The sequence below is a fragment of the Trachypithecus francoisi genome, unplaced genomic scaffold (assembly GCF_009764315.1).
Source record: "Trachypithecus francoisi isolate TF-2019V2 unplaced genomic scaffold, Tfra_2.0 Lachesis_group0, whole genome shotgun sequence".
Taxonomy (NCBI): Eukaryota; Metazoa; Chordata; class Mammalia; order Primates; family Cercopithecidae; genus Trachypithecus; species Trachypithecus francoisi.
This window is the reverse complement of record NW_022681453.1, coordinates 163,113,451-163,130,657: the sequence shown is the minus strand read 5'-3', so window position 1 is coordinate 163,130,657 and position 17,207 is coordinate 163,113,451. Positions and strand designations below refer to the sequence as shown.

Here is a 17,207-nt window from a genome sequence, read left to right as displayed (position 1 = left end):
TTCTTGTTTGTACATTCTAATTTCACAAAATGTCAGTCTGACCCAAATACCAGAATGTTTTATAAAGATTGTTTGGAAATTACACATTATTCTTACGTTACCATTTATTATATGTATAATACAGTGCATTTAAAAGTCAGTTTTCCTATGTAAGTGTGAGGAATGATGTATTTGACAATAATGCTATCCTTTATTGAATTCTTAATTTGGGTATTTATGAAAATAGTTACACAGTGTCACTGTATTTTTTGTTACAAGTTAAAATTACCTTGAAATTGAACTAGTTGAATTTCAGTATTTTAATTCCATATTCACATTGCTTCCCCTTTTTTAAAAAAATGGCATTTTAAGGAAACATCTGCAATTTTCCAAGCAGTAAATAAGCATTGAGATAGTGTGGATACTATTGTAAAGACAAGTCTTCTATGCTTTGAAATAGAACATAGTAATGTCAAATTTTTAATCTTCAGTTAGGCATTTTCATTCAAATTATCTACTACTGTTGATACAGTACTTTTTTAAAGGGCTGTGTGATGTATGAAATAAAAAACTCCTTTTGTTGGTGTTACTGATAAAGGCTAGCCACATAAGGTTTCAGGGAAAGTGGTCAGAGGACTTAGGTTCTAATTCTGGCTGCTGCCTTTCCTAGTTATATGACTTTGGATAAGTCATTTAATATCTTTTTTCTTTTCTTATTTTTAACTGAGGGTGATTGTGCCTGCGTTATGGAATAGTTGTGAAACAATGTATTTGAAAGCTGTGGTGGCCAGGCGCCATGGCTCATGCCAGTAATCCCAACACTTTGGGAGGCTGAGGCAGGCAGATCACTTGAGGTCAGGAGTTCGAGACGAGCCTGTCCAAAATGGTGAAACCCCATCTCTACTAAAAATACAAAAATTAGCTGGGTATGATGGCACATGCCTGTAATCTAAGCCACTTGGGAGGCTGAGGCAGGAGAATGGCTTGAACCTGGGAGGCAGAGGTTGCAGTTAGCCGAGATCACACCACTGCATTCCAGCCTGGGCAACAGAGCAAGACTCCGCCTCAAAAAAAAAAAAAAAAAAAAAAATTGGTAAAATGCTAGAAAAATGTAAGCTATTAAGCTTTGCAACTGTAAGTTTCAAAGAAATGTAAAACCCAACTTATTTTCTCTTGCAGATCTGTTGTTTCTTTTGGGTCTCACCTCATCAGTGTGCATAGTGGCAGAAATTATAAAGAAGGTTGAAAGGAGCAGGGAAAAGATCCAGAAGCATGTTAGTTCGACATCATCATCTTTTCTTGAAGTATGATGCATATTGCATTATTTTATTTGCAAACTAGAAATTGCAGTCTGAGGATCATTTAGAAGGGCAAGTTCAAGAGGATATGAAGATTTGAGAACTTTTTAACTATTCATTGACTAAAAATGAACATTAATGTTAAAGACTTAAGACTTTAACCTGCTGGCAGTCCCACATGAAATTATGCAACTTTGATATCATATTCCTTGATATAATTGGCTTTTGTGATTGAGTGAAACTTTATAAAGCATATGGTCAGTTATTTAATTTAAAAAAAAAGGGCAAAACCTAAACCACCTTCTGCACTTAAAGAAGTCTAACAGTATAAATACACTATCTATCTTAGATAGATATATTTTTTTTTATTTTTAAATATTGTACTATTTATGGTGGTGGGGCTTTCTTACTAATACACAAATAAATTTAATCATTTCAAAGGCATTCTATTTGGTTTAGAAGTTGATTCCCAGGAGTGCCATATTTCAGCTACTGTATTTCCTTTTTCCTGTAATGTAAGCACCTCAGATACCATGTGCTACCATTTTTGTATCAAATTTTTTGCACAGGATGTGACCACTGTCAGATCACTGTTCTTTTCTTTCTTTTTGTGATTGAAAAGCCTATACTACAATTTGAAGTAAATTTTTGTTTTTCTTAGTAAGTGTAAATGGTTGCTTTATTTAATTTAATTTAATTAATTTAATTTAATTTTAAAAAGGTATGTCTTTGGTATAGCAGAATTAATGCAGGGCTATCAAGTGGTATTCTAGCATAACAGTGTCCATAATTAACACTTAGTCATAGAGTCAAAAACATTTAAGACTGATTGGGCTGAAGTTTATAATAAATTATATTAACATGTCTTCCTTTTTGAGTTAAAGGAGACTATATACTTTGTCAAATATCATTTTGTCATCCTCTAAATATAAATCCAAATACCTCAGCTAAGTAATTCTGTTTTAATATTTTTGCTGTTATGTAGTTTTTAATCATATTTCTTAGGAAGTATAGGCTACTGGACTTAAAGAATAAAAAGTCCCCAAACCCAAGCAGATGGTTTATGAACCAGAGTATATGTGGAAGATTCTTTGCTGGCCTTGCTCTGTGTGCATCTGAAGCTTCTTTGGCCTTGATTTTAGCACAAACCTGAGTCTGTCTCTTCTACTTTCATCACGTGTTCTGTACCTTCTTTTTGTTTCATTGGGCATGCTAGGGAAATGATGAATTTTGTGTGTAATGCCATCAGTTTTCATAGAAGCTTGATGAGGTATAGGTCATTTGTTTTGAGTATGTGGGCCAGAAATTTAAAATTAGAAATTTGTTTTTCTGTTGAATATTTCTGTCTATAAACAGAAATGGGTCCCAATTCTTAGAGGTTTAATCCTTGAAGCTAATAAGTTTTGTCTTTTATAATCTGTCAGGATGAACCATTCCTTAGCTTTTATCCAATATTAAACTGCAAGTGTTAGCACTGAACTATTGTCATTGATAGGGAAAATATCTATTCTTTGAGTCTTGTTACTGAGGCAGTTGAGTGTAAGGAGCTGCCTGAAGTTTATTCTACTTAACCCTTTAAGGCTGAATTGTCAAATGTACATTGTTCCATGTCATTAGATGGAACATGGAAGCCATTGTCTAATCAACTCTATCATTAGTGACTTGATGTCTCATACTTTAATTTTGTAATGATTTTTCTTCTCTGTTACAAAGACTTGAAATACGTATTAAATGCACGTTAATCTTTTGCTTTGCATTTTAGGTTCAGATTATGACTTGATTGAAATAAATATGCCTATACATTAATTTGCTTTGTACTATAAAAATAAAAATGATTTATTAAGTTAATGGCATCCCAGTGGGGACTATTAGCATTAAAATTATCCATATGGATGCTGAAGATACAGAAATTAAAATTATCCATATGGATGCCGGAGAATGCATAGTACACACAGTTGAATGTACAGTACAGATCCAGATTGCAATTTTCCATAATATATTAATCCAAGTTGACATGGATGATTTAAATGTGCTGGTATCTAAATTTTAAATTTTTACCCCATTTCCTAATCCTAGGACTTGCTAGAGTCCCTAACAATACTAACTTATTTGATGTTTTTCCCTGTTAGACTACTTTATGGAGTTATCTGACCCCATAATGGCTAAACATCAGGGAAGAAAAGAAAAGAACTTAAAATAATGCACTGATGAGGTAAAGAGTTCTGAAGTGATCAAAACTGGCCACACAGAACAAGGCTGAACATGTTGTGTCACATTTATGCTGGACATTGCATAACCCAGAGATGAAACAAAAGTGAAACCATGCAACCCAGAGACCCTCCCCTCTCAGGATATAGGCTCTGTTTATATAGCAGTAACCACCCTCACAAGAATAAGACACATTATTTACCTGTCATGTCCATGTAGGGTATGTATTTTACATTGGTAGTCTTTTTGAGATCACTTAAGTTTTGGTCTCCTTGATACACTACATAAGTAAAGTATGTATTGGTCACACTTTAAAATAGTTTCTCACTGAAATGAGTTGGAGGCAAACAATAAACTAATATTTAGGAAACCTAATTAACTTTACCTTGCTTTCTGCCTCTGTCACTTGGCAATTCACTTCTGCATATGACTCATCCATGAAGTTAGATGATGAAGTGATTATCTTTTCATTACATTTATTTAGTACGTGGAGTGTGCTAGAAGTAGAATGATGATGGCATCCCTGCCCTATAGGAGCCCATGAACACAGATAGCAGGGGATATTACTGCTAATAAGCTATTTCAGGAAAGTTAATAGGGATCTTTGCCCATTTACTTTAAAAATACACATAGATTAAAATGAGTCCAGTGCACATTTCACTAGATATTTCCTTGACGTTGGCATTTGAAAATCTTTGAAGGACTTTTTAAGACTGAGCTCCTGCAATCCAAACAGCAGCTGATTTGCATACTAAAACGTGGTATGGATATTCATCCTTAACTAGTATGTGATTGGACAGACAGATCATTCTGATGGTTAAGATTCCTTGAGCTCAGTTACCACTTGAACCATTAACTCTTATTTAATGACATTATTTTGGGTTTTGGTTGTCAAGAGTTGGTTATTGTTAATAATGGATAATGGTTAACCAGTCCCTGGTATTAATGTAGATACAGTTGTCCATAAACATTGTTGTGGGTTTAGATTTAAAGAAAAAAGTAGTATCATGCCTTCAGGAAGTTTTCAGTCAGTTCTGGAGACCAATGTGAAATATACCCAGTAGGATGGTGAATGTTGTCCAGAATGCTACAGTAGCTGAAGGAGACAAATAACTTCATGGGATCCTCAAAGAAATTTGTCATGGAAATTGCCTAGAACTAGTGACAGCTGAATCAAATTTTAAGTTGGGAAACTCCAGCTGAGAAGCAGTAGGACATTGCAGCCAAACTGCAAAGCCACTGCAGAGGTGGTGGTAGGGGCCAGAAGGAATCTCTGAAAACCACAGTGAGTTTGACACTGTTAAGACAGGAGGTACAGTGTGAAGGGTTGGAGAGAGAGGCAGAAGCCTAATGGTGAAAGCAGAGACAATTGATTTGTCTGATACCATGCCATGGCATTTCAAGAGTTTGATGTGAGTTTAGATTTTTGTATCGTAACATGCTGATGGAAGCAGAGAGGATCAGTTGTGAAGACTGAAATAGGGAGACCAATTAGAAACTCAAGGAAGCTTAAGGAGTAAAGGGATGATTGAGCTGTGGCAGTCAGGATGGAGAGAAAGGCATGGAATTTGAATTGTCTTTTTTTTTTTTTTTTGAGGCAGGGTCTCACTCTGTCCCCCAGGTTGGAGTGCAGTGGTGTGATCTCGGCTCACTGCAACTTCTACCTCCCAGGATCAAGTGATCCTTCCACCTCAGCCTCCTGAGTATCTGGGATTACTGGTGCACACCACCGTGTCTGGCTAATTTTTTTGTATTTTTGGTAGAGGCAGGGTTTCACTTTGTTGCCCAGGCTGGTCTCGAACTCCTAAGCTCAGGCGATCCACCAGCCTTGGGCTCCCAAAATGCTGGGATTAGGTGTGAACCACTGTGCCCAGCCTTGAATTTGTATCTTCTGAGAGAGAACATTGACGTGACTGGATAGGAGAAAAGGAAAATGGAAAAGATACTAGTCTGTGGCCTTTGGCTTGAATAGTAGAGCTATTAGCAGAAGAACCTAAGCTAAGCAGGGTTTAGTGGGACACAGGTCCATCTGAAATGTAAAGCTTGTTGTGTCCTTGAGATTTCCCAGCTGGGTGTGTTGAAGCTATGGCTGACTAATGATAAGCTAGTAGAAAAACAAGCATCCATTTTTTTGTTGTTGTTAAATTAAGCAGTAAGTGAAAGTAAACTCAGCTTTGATAGAATAAGATTTCCTTTAAAAACTTTCCTTTAGCATAGTTATTAATCAGCAAACAGTTGTATAAATTCAAAATGCAGAAGGACAAGATAATATTTCAATCTCCTTTGTTATCGAATGTTAATAGTGAATCTGTTATTAAGGTTACTGACTGGAAAACACTGATCTGAATTACTGGTAGCACTTTTTTTTGATACTTGGAGTAAGACACTTTCTAAGAGGTGAGAGTGTGTGTGTATGTATGTTTATGTGTGTGTCAACGAACCACATAGCTTAAGGTATGCCACATGAGGAAACCCCAGTGAGTAAATAACATTACCATTAGAAAACAGCTACTTACTCTGAATGAGTAATTGTGGCAGAAGAGTAGAAAACAATGTTGATTTTTTTGTTTGTTTTTTGAGAAGGAGTCTTGCTCTGTTAAACAGCCCAGGCTGGAGTGCAGTGGCGCAATCTTGGCTCACTGCAACCTCTGCTTCCTGAGTTCAAGTGATTCTCCTGTCTCATCCTCCTGAGTAGCTGGGATTACAGGCATGTGCCACCATGCCCAGCTAATTTTCGCATATCTAGTAGAGACAGGGTTTTACCATGTTGGTCAGGCTGGTCTCAAACTCCTGACCTCAGGTGATCCACGTGCCTCAGCCTCCCAAAGTGCTGGGATTACAGGCACGAGCCACAGCACTTGGCCTGTTTAGTTTTTTAAATTTTACGTGTAATTCTTTTGGCCTTTCTAGTCTCGTCTCCTACACAATGCTCTAGTACAGTCGACTTTGAGATCATTGTGGACAGTGTTACTTTAAGTTGAAATCCTTTTTTCTCTGTCCCAATGTTAAGAATCAGAGCTTTTACCTCTACTTCAAAGCCCAGTGAAATGCCAACAGGAATAACCTTTCCAGATTTCTGTAATGTGTGTGTGTGTGGGGGGGAGGGGCGTGTACAGTTTCTTGAACACTTTTTTTTGGTTTGAGGCAGGGTGTTGCTCTGTAGTGTGATCCTGGCTTCCTATAGCCTGGACATCTGGGCTCAAGTGATCCTCCTACCTCAGCCTCTCGAGTAGCTGGGACTGCAGGCACATGCCACCATACCTAGCTAATTTTGTGTATTTTTTTGTAGAGATTAGGTTTTGCTATGTTGCCCAGGCTGGTCTCAGACTCCTGGGCTCAAGCAGTCTGCCCACTTTGACCTCTCAAAGTGCTGGGATTATAAGTGTGAGCCATCACGCCCAGCCTAACTTCTTGTAAACACTCTTTAAATGTAGCAATAAGTTTGCATATAACTTATTTAAATATAAGTTAAAAATAAAAAATATTTACATACAACATAAAATTGTGGGATTTTTATGTTTTAGAAAGCATTAAAAATTTAAGTTGAAAACACTTGTTGATAAATCTAAACAGAAATTTGGTCATCTCTTTCATAAATTAAGTGTCAAAGTTTGGGGAGAAAAGTGAAAACAATTATTTGAGCCATTAGTTTTTATCCTTAGAAATCCTTTTCTAATGTAAATCTGCTGGTGTTCTCGTGTACACATGAGCATATATGATGTAATAGCCTGTGCTTGCACAGCTGCTTCAGGTAGATGGTGTTTCATGTGCAGGTCACTGTACACACCTGAGTTTGCTATTCCTATCCTGTTTTACTCAAATCTGGCCAAACTGACAAATATACTGACAAAGGCTCGCATTTCTGTGGTGTTAGGCCTTCATGGCCTTCATGGCTGTTAGGCCTGACAGAACTTCTTTTCATATTTAACGCAAAGGTGCCCTAGCATCATTATTTCTTAAGCAATAGTTGCATTGCTCTACTTAGTAACCCTTTTGAGTAGAAACCACATCTCATTGTTATGAGCACTCAATGCCAGAAACTGAGCAAATCGTTCTATATAAATTCCAGAGATCCATTTTTGGGCTCTGGATTTGTAGGTTTTGAAAATGTGCCTTTTAATAGTTTTTAAAAAAATTACTAATCTTCTCAACTACATTAAAGAACTTTCTATTAAAGTTTTCTATGTGATAAGTATATCAAAGTGCCCTTTAGTTGACAAGTGACAATTTGGTGCCATCTTATGGTCATAAATAAAATACCGTATAATGCCTGGACCATTGCTCTTGTCAGGTCTGCATCTTGCAGGCATACTGTGAAACACATGATATGTGCGTCTTACAAATAGGGGACTGTGTAGAAAATGTATGTCTGATAGGAAAGACATGACAAACTTTACATTTAAGCAGTATTAGATCAATTTTAAGAAGTTATAAATTAGAATGTTTTAATTCCTATTTCTGTCTCATTCATCTGTGTGGTTGCGTAATAGGATTACATTAGATTTTGTATTTTTCTATATGGAGTGGGTCTGGATGGTTGGATGGTCGATGCATCAGCTAGCGGTATTACAAGTTAGGGAAATAGTTTAATTTAATGTTGTTTAACTCACCCACATGGAGCTATTATTTAGTTTTGGTGTAGAAACTATGGCCAGGCGTGGTGGCTCACACCTGTAATCCCAGCACTTTGTGAGGGTGGGGAAGGCAGGTTGCTTGAGGCCAGGAGTTCGAGACCAGTCTGGCCAACATGGCGAAACTAAAAATACAAAAATCTGTAGGGCGTGGTGTTGCATCCCTGTAATCCCAGCTTCTTGGGAGGCTAAGAACCAGAACTGCTTGAACCTGGGAGGCAGTGAGCCTAGATTGCGCCACTGCATTCTGGTATGGGAGACTGAACAAGACTCTGTCTCAAAAAAAGAAAAAGGAAAGAAAAGAAAGAAACTACGCCATGCAGGTCAGATTCTCCTGTTGCCTATTTTTGTAAATAAAGTTTTATTAGAACACAACTATGCACATTGATTTACAATATTGTTTATTGGCACTGTCATGCTATGGCAGCAAAGGTGAGCCGTTGCAAGAGACTATATGACCTGTAAAGCCTAAAATATTTACTATCTGGCCCTTTGTAGAAAGTTTGCCTCCTCATTTAGATATTCAAAAAGAGGAAAATAGGCCTGTACCTTGCATTCAGTGGATTAGAAAGGAAGTGGCACCAATTTTCTCTACCCTCCAATCTCCCAACAATATATTCTCTCTTGCATGGATGCACTACCAAATCTGCACTTGGTAGCAGATTTGATGTCAGTGACTACTCTGAGTCTCCGTCAAGGCCCCCATGTAGAGAAAGTCAGAGTGTCTCAAGACTGTTGTTAAAACATCATCAACCAGGAGGACATGCCATCACATTATCAAGGCTTCTTGTTCTTACAGTAGGTGGAGTATTCTGATCTGCTGTCCCATCTGAATTGTGCTTCCTATCTCTCTCTCTTTCTCTGCTCACCCAATTTTTTATCCATCTGAAGCAGTCTTCTCCTGTCTGGTTGATGGGCTCACTTCTACCTCTTGGATGCAGAAGAGAAGTGGAAGTTTCCCTCCTATTGGTTGTACAAACCCAGAGAAACAAAGCTTAATCTGAATAGGCTAAAGTATATTATCTTGCTTAGAGAAGACAACATTTAGTAATAGTAGAAACTAAACTATCCTAACAGCTCAGTCTGAGGGAAAAAATATAGTCACTAACTCATTTTCTCAGAACAGAACATTCTAAACCAAAACATATCTGCATAGTTCCCACAGATACCAAAAGGTGACTATATATGTGCATATATACATAAATAGAAAAATATATTTATATTTTGAGAGAAAGACTTAGCTATTTTAACCAAATAGAATGTTTTCAAGAGTAGCAGGAATAGAAGAGATTGAATGTGCATTGTAACATGTTCCTTTTTCATTTGATTTCTCTCCCTAAAAACAGAATCCAGCGAAACTAGCTGGGAATTCTTCTTTCATGTATTATCTCATTCACTTCTCCCATTTTAACAGACTGTCGTGCAGTCATGCCTTTTAAATTTTAAAACTTCCTTCCTCAACATGAAGTTCTCATCTTAGAAATTTTACAGCTGGATGGACTTGAATTTAGTATTATTCATACCTCTGGAAAGAAATGCAAAAGCAGCTTATCCTGTATGGCTCAGAAAGCTGCTGCTGGAAGTGGGGTGGCATTTTTCCAAGAGTAGTATTTAATTTCAAATTGGTATAAGATGCAGAATCACTTTTAGCTGTGATGACTGAAGTGTGTCATTAAAAGACATGAGATAAACACCAAGTACCCCACATCTATCTTATTGAAAATACAGTGTCACATTTTGAGTCAGGCACCACTGAAAGTTTATCTTTTTATGGAACCTTCTGGTCTTGGTAGTGACGGCTTTCCAGGTGCTGCTCAGGTTCATGGTACGCCAGCCAGCCAAACAGCATGTGGGAGAGAGCAGCACCCAGTGAAATCTGGCAACCTTGCTAAGGGTAAAACCGGGTTTGGCCTCCTTAGGATTATGGAGTAGGGCCAGGTTTATGACGCTAGTAGTTGCAGGAAGAGGAAATTCCTAGGAAATGGTAATATCTGCTCTTCACCTTTTTCTCTTTTTTTTTTTTTTGAGACGGAGTCTTGCTCTGTCGCCCAGGCTGAAGTGCAGTGGCACGATCTCGGCTCACTGCAAGCTCTGCCTCCTGGGTTCACGCCATTCTCCTGCCTCAGCCTCCCGAGTAGCTGGGACTACAGGCGTCTGCCACCACGCCGGCTAATTTTGTTTTTGTATTTTTAGTAGAGATGGGGTTTCACCGTGTTAGCCAGGATGGTCTCGATCTCCTGACCTCGTTACCCGCCCACCTCGGCCTCCCAAAGTGCTGGGATTACAGGTGTGAGCCACTGCGCCTGGCCACCTTTTCCTATCTTTAAACATGCCAAGGACTCTTTCAAATTGAGCTTTAAAAACACTACAGAAAATTCTGAAAATAGGAAAAAGGGCTAAAGGGGGACAGGTACTCACATGGGGATAATTCCTTCTAGTCTTTTTTCATTATTTTCTAAGTTTGAGCTTGGCTGCCCATTGAAATTCTCTTGGTAGTTTTCTACCCTTTCCAGTGTGGCTACTGCTGGAGTTGCTATAATAGTTTCACATTCCTGCCCGTCTCTCTTCTTCACTATAGTTGATAGTGTTGATCTCTTTTGCCTCTGCAAAATTGTGCTCTTAAACCTATGGCAATTCTGGTCTCAAACGTTGTCTTAATCTTTGTACTGCTTAACACTCAGTCACTTCTTCCCACATTCCTTGCTTTGCCCTGGCTTTTCACTGGGGATATAACAATGGCCGTCACTTAATAACACATTTTTAGTATCAGGCACTGTGTTAAGTAACTTAAAAATACATGTTATTTTATCTTTTACACAATAATTTGGACTGTTAAAATCCTTTGCAGGTAGGGCAACTGAGGCATAGTCATTGATTTATTTCCTTTTGTGCACAAAGGAGAAAAAGAGAATTCTGAGGGCTTTTTAGCTATGGTCTTTATCTTCTGAAATTCAAATTCAGATGCTAAAAGGTTAATTTGAATTCTTTCCCCATGATCAAATAGCATGAAAGACCTGTGATTATATTTACAGGATGTATATTAAACTTTCAAGGTCCAGGTGTCTCAAAAAGTGCTTGTACAAAATAGACTTCACATATAATTTTATCACCACTAAATACAGAACATGATTAGGTTATAGTAAAAGTTTTCCTGTCTCTTCAGCTTTATCTCTAAAATTTATTCATCTTAGCTGCCCAGAGTTCCTTTTGTTACTTGAGCTGCCAACTGAAGACAATTTCCAAAGCCTAAGATGAGATTTCATTTGTTAGAACTGAATTAGAAAGAGCAGGACCTAATCACTTGATTGCAAACACAGGAAACTAGATTTTGGAAAGGGAATATGGGATGTATAACATTCTGCTTCTACACAGGTGTTCCTAATGTATATCTGATCTGAATTTTAAAATTCCTATTCTTTAAAGCCAGGTCAAAAGCCAGGCATGAGAATCTTCCTGTGATTTAACCTCTCATCCTGGTGACTGCTGTTTCCTTATTGTAGTATTCAGTCTGCACTTTGCCATTTTGCATCTGACAGACAATACTTTATATAATGGTAAAAACCACAGTTACTTTTGCACCAACCTAATAAAATAATCTTTTGTCATTTCATTGTATGTTGTCTCCCAAGCAGCTTAAACAAGAATGTCTTCTGCAGGGGGTTCAGGTGCTATGTCATCATTCTTCGGTGAACCACCTTACATACTCCTGTGAAGTGCCTGTGACCTCTCATCTAATATATGTAGGAGAAGGTATACACCAGGGTAGTATGCTTAAAGGGACATTATTAGACTTTCACCCCTTTACTGCAAGGCTGGATAATTTTCAGTGGAATGGTCCTGAGTGCCATGGTTAGAGAAAGGAACCTGACTTACTACTTCTGCTGGAGGAGGACACTTTTAATCAAAGAAAAACATGATTGGTAATTCAGTGGTTTTAAGAAGCAGTGTTGATGACAACCCAGGAAATGGGACAGTTATATTAATATAATCTCCAGATTAGCCTCAAATCTCCAGGAATCAAGGTAGGGAGGATTTGGTATAACAAAGGTCTAATGTGTGTGTGGTTTTTTTTTGTTTTGTTTTTGTTTTTGTTTTGAGACACCTAGGCTAGAGTACAGTGGCGCTATCTCGGTTCACTGCAGCCTCTGTCTCCCAGGTTCAAGCAATTCTCCCACCTCACCCTCCTGAGTAGCTGGGACTACAGGTGCCTGCCATGATGCTTGGCTAATTTTTGTATTTTTAGTAGAGATGGGGTTCACCATGTTGGCCAGGCTGGTCTTGAACTCCTGACCTCAAATAATCTGCCTGCCTTGGCCTTCCAAAGTGCTGGGATTACAGGCGTGAGCCACACACCCAGCACGGGTCTGACATGTTTATAGTCCCCATTAGATACATTATTTTCCAGTAACATTTCTTTTCAAAAATAGATGACTGCTCTTTTCTTGATTCTTCTGGGAATAACCATCTCTTTGGAGATGGTTGTTAGTAAGGTTATAAAAATAACCTTACTGAAGAACTCCCATGTAATCCTCTGAAAATAATAAAAATTTCCTTATTTCAAGAACTCTTATTTAACAAAGTAATTGTTAGGTTTGAATATTCTAGGAGCAAATGATGTATTGTGTCGTTTGTAAATGGAGAAACCCAGTCAACACTTGGCAGGTGTGTGTTTGATACTGGCTGATGCTGGGCTTATTCCTCTAAGAGTATGGTACTTCTAGGACAGTAAAGAAAATTGTTTATCAGATATTAGGAACTGTACATAGGCTGCTCAAAATGGCAGCTTTAAAGCTACCTTTAGGGCTATTCCTGATGGAATATACCAGTGAGAGAGTACAGAAGGAGAAGAACACAATTTGTATGAATACAAGTAAAATGAAGGTTGAATATATTTTCGGATCTTGCCCAATGCATTTATTCTACTTGGTTCTCTTTATTTTTAAGTTCTTATTTGGAACTGGCTTGCACCTTCACAACTCTTCAGGTATTTCTAATTTTAGCAGCCTCTATTTGGCAGTATTTTCCAGAGCAGTACCTTTTAAACTTTTTCACTACAGTCCACAGTAAGGAATACATTTTACACAATGACCTAATACATGATATGTATATCTGATATTTTCCATTCTAATTTTTTCATTAAAAAATAATGGGTGTGACTCATTACTTTCACATCTCATTAATGGGTCAAAATCTATAGTATAAAGAGGGCATAGAGTCTGGTATTGCTGCATATATCTCTGATATTTTCACTTCTCACTGTTTCCTCCTCCTCTAGGTCTAACAGCTCAGGATGCTGTTTCTTATTTGGCTGGGGCCATTAGTTTCAACTTCTGCTTTAAAACCTGGAGTGTACCTAAAGTGCTCTTCAATCCTGTCATGGTCTCATTGACTTAAGTACTTATTTTTAGTAGAGACATTTTCTGTCTGGCATCCTCACTTCTCTACCTTTCATGCCCAGACTTCATACTAAAGTACAAAGAGGAAACTGTTCTTAAAAATTTTTGAAATGATAACCAGCTGCTACTTAAAGGCAATAATTGAGTGAGACTTCTACTCTTTCTGAGAATGTAGCTGGCTAAACTGCAGCAATTTAAAGCATATAGCATATATTACCGTTAACTTGCTGAAGTGGAACATGAGAAGTATAAACATGGTTTCAAACATATTTAGAAATACAAAAGTTTCTTAAATCAGGTTGTATTTATTAAAAGCAAAATACAAAATAACTTGGAATTCAGATTGTTGTGGTGTTTATCCCCTAACAGGTTAGTCCTAAAGAAAAAGTTAATTGTTTCAAGGGAGGTAACAGAATAATTTTAAGTAAGGATTATATTAAATACATCTAGTTTGATGCAAACTGAATTTTATTCAAGGTTGGAGGCCTCACTGTGTTCCTCTAAGTTTTCAACCATTAACAACCCAAACCGGTTGTTTCCCTTGTGCCAACACTTGGTGTGTGCAGTGGTTCTCCCTCTGTTCTTAGAACAGCTGGTATTCTGTTTCTTCTGCCTTTTTTTTTTTGAATTTGATTTACCTTTTGGTAGGAATATTTCAGTGGGGGCATATGACCTTGTGGCATTGAATAGATGTTCATAAAGTTGCTTAGCCTCAGGACACATACTCAGGAGACTTTCTACAGAGGTCGATGCTAGCAGTTGTTGGCATAGCCCGTGCACCAGGCTTCCACTGTACAGTCTGTTCAAAGGGAGAAAACAGTATGTTGTTAAAGAACTAATTCAGTGTAACAGGATAACCACCATTGACATAGCTTCAACAAATGCATCTAAACAATGAGAGCTCTTATTGCTCTATAATATTATTGAAATTACTTAATAATCTGTTCTTTGAAGGAAGGAACTGAGCTGGTATGACAAAGATTCTTTGCTGGTGATACTTAAAAACTTTTCATCAACAAATTACATGATGCATGCTTAGCTGGTTCTGCAGTTAGTCCCAGGCTGAACAGGTGTCTTTAACACTTTAATTTTAAAGAAAAGGAATTTAAAATGACCCTGATAAACCAAACAGGTGGTTTGTTAGAATATGAGAAAATTTATTGGCATCATTTGCAAGGTCATTCACTGGGACTAAAAACCTTCACAAATAGAAGATGAGATTAATTGGAATCCACAAGTTTATTAGTTATGGACAAAGCTGATGAACTGGTACCTCAGCAATCCATGTAGAACCATCATTTAATCAGTGTAAAATCTCTGTGTAAAAAGCCTTGGTTATGCTGAGATTAAAGAACAGTCCTGCTCTTTAAATCATAATTAAGACAACTGTTTGGTTTTGTGTTTCCTGTTTTGTTTTAAAAGGATTTGTGGTAACTAAAGAGGATCCAGTCAAGAATGACCTTAAATTATTAAACAAAAGAAATAAAGAATCCATGGGTCAAAGGCCAATTAGTCTTATTTGTGTTAGCTCAGATATAAGGCCCAGAGATACATTAACAACACTGTTTACTGCCAAGAGGCTTTTTACCTTGAAATACATAAAGTCCCACCATATTTTGTATGCCTCCATATATCCTCATTCAAAGTATTGAAGGCACTGGGGCTGCAACAGCAAATTAAATAGACAAGCCCCTCCACCCATAGAGTTTACATCTGAGTGGAGAGACAAACAAAACATAATCTATCTCCTTTTTATCTTCATCTCTCCCTCAAGTACCTCCTGGATGGTCAATTAGCAAGATGTCCAATCCATTGATCCTATCACTTTTTTCACTGCTCCACACCCTACTGCTGCTGTCATTTCTTTTTATGATACCCAGCTTAAACTCCACGGACAAACATTATAATTACTCTGTGGCACATAGGCTCAACTCCCTTATTGTCTTTCTTGCCTGGTAAAGCAAACATCCTATGTTAAGTTCACTTGGGCATCTACTCATCATCTCACTTAGAATGAAAGCTCCATTAGAGCAGAGATTCTGTTTTTGTCCCTACACCCTAGCACAGGGTAGGCATTTAATATTTGAATGAATAAGTAAGCCATATGCAAGGTGGTAAGGAATGCAGTTAAAAAAAATACAGAGTAACAGGACTAGAGTGAATGAGGGTAGACAGTATGTCTCACTAGGGTGGGTTATCAGAAAAAGGCTCTACAAAGTGACATTTATAAGACCAAGAGGAAAGGAGAGAGTTATATCCTACCAACAATTACCTCCCCTCTCCCACATATTAATGTTTTACTTAAAGGAACTGATGTTTTAAAATTGGATTGAATCATGGAAACATTCTTCGAGAATATGGAAATTTAATATTTTTCCTGTTTCCAGCTCTTCAGCTGTAACACTGACTCAAAATCAATTACACTAAGATTAGGTTTTTTTTTTTTTTTAAGTAACTTTGTTGCTTTATATATAAGTGAAAGTACTGTATTTACTTTTGTGTGCTTCCATCTGAACTAAAGTTTCCCATGGTGCTTACCGAGTTAGGTCTGGCTCTGGGAGAGGAGTGGACAACAGCTGGTTGAGATACATCCCCATCTGGAGACAGGACTGCCACTGACAGAAGATGTGAGCTGTGTCTAAGTCCAGTCTTGTGCCCAGCCGTGTCTGCACCTTCACTCTTTGGAACTCTGCATACAACATCTTAGCACCATCTTCCTGCAGCTCTTCCTTACCTAAATAAAGAAACAACCCAAGGGCAGTATTTCAGAAGCACCGTAACAGCTTTGCATTTCCCCACATATACTACCAGTTCCATACAGAAAACAATGCATTGAAAAAAACTAAGATGTTTTTCTCTTCTGGCTTCATAAATGCCTTGCTGTATAAATGGAAATACTGATACTGAACTGTTTTTTTAATGATGACCTAACTTTATTCAACCCATCAGAATTTACTTTTTCCCTGAAATAAGATCTCTTCCACTGGTCTACTACCTGACTATAAACATGTCTGCATTTGAATTCTCTAAACCCTAAATATGTGTCTATGAAAAATACAAATGACTATTAAATAATATTCTCTTTACTGTTCTCTTTCACCGAAACTCCCATGCTGTGGTACATCTGTGTTAAAGAAACAACCTGTGTGTTCAAAACACATTTTGACCTCTGTGTTTTATGGGAGGAAGCTAAAGTATGACTTGGAGAATTTGGCAAATAATCAGCTTCTTTTCATAGTAGAGGATAAGGGGCAAGAAGCAGCAATCCTAGGAAATAAGGAAGGTTGCGTGTGTTTAGCTCTAAGTTTCTACAGATTTGTTTGGGCAGGGGTACACAAAATGAACATCTGGACCAATCTGAAAATAATCAAAAGGAGGCCCACCTTTTAACAACTAGCGAGCATCAAGGCACTGAGCCTGCCTGGGGACAGGGTCCACGTTTCCTAAAAGAAAAGAAACAGACCCTTGACATGCCCCTTCTGTTGGACTCAGGTAAAAACTTAATAGGCTTGTGCTCTGAGAGCTTTCTTACAGTGTATTTATTATTCAATCAGAGGAAATATCCTAAATCTGTGTTCATAAAGCAGCAGTGGGCCTTCAGTGATTTAAGTTGGCTGTCGTATAACAATAGTCCCTCTGACAGCTGTCAAGCTTGAGCCTTAATACTTGGGAAACAGGAGTCCATGCTGTTCCAT

At 37.8% G+C, this 17,207-nt stretch overlaps 1 protein-coding gene across 11 annotated transcripts in view; it reads left to right on the top strand.

The window, feature by feature from the left end:
• The window catches only part of ATP2C1 (ATPase secretory pathway Ca2+ transporting 1), a 156,657-nt gene extending 140,040 nt beyond the window's left edge, over positions 1 to 16,617 (top strand). For 3 of the 11 annotated variants that reach the window (XM_033212685.1, XM_033212683.1, XM_033212675.1), the window contains 2 exons: positions 1,159 to 1,283; positions 16,059 to 16,617. In XM_033212685.1, the coding sequence (XP_033068576.1) occupies positions 1,159 to 1,283; positions 16,059 to 16,154 (221 nt within the window). In that variant the 3' untranslated portion in view covers positions 16,155 to 16,617. The remainder of the gene's footprint in view (positions 1 to 1,158; positions 1,284 to 16,058) is intronic. The other 8 variants (XM_033212676.1, XM_033212679.1, XM_033212680.1 and 5 more) reach the window with 4 other exon arrangements.
• The last annotated feature ends 590 nt before the right edge of the window (positions 16,618 to 17,207 follow it).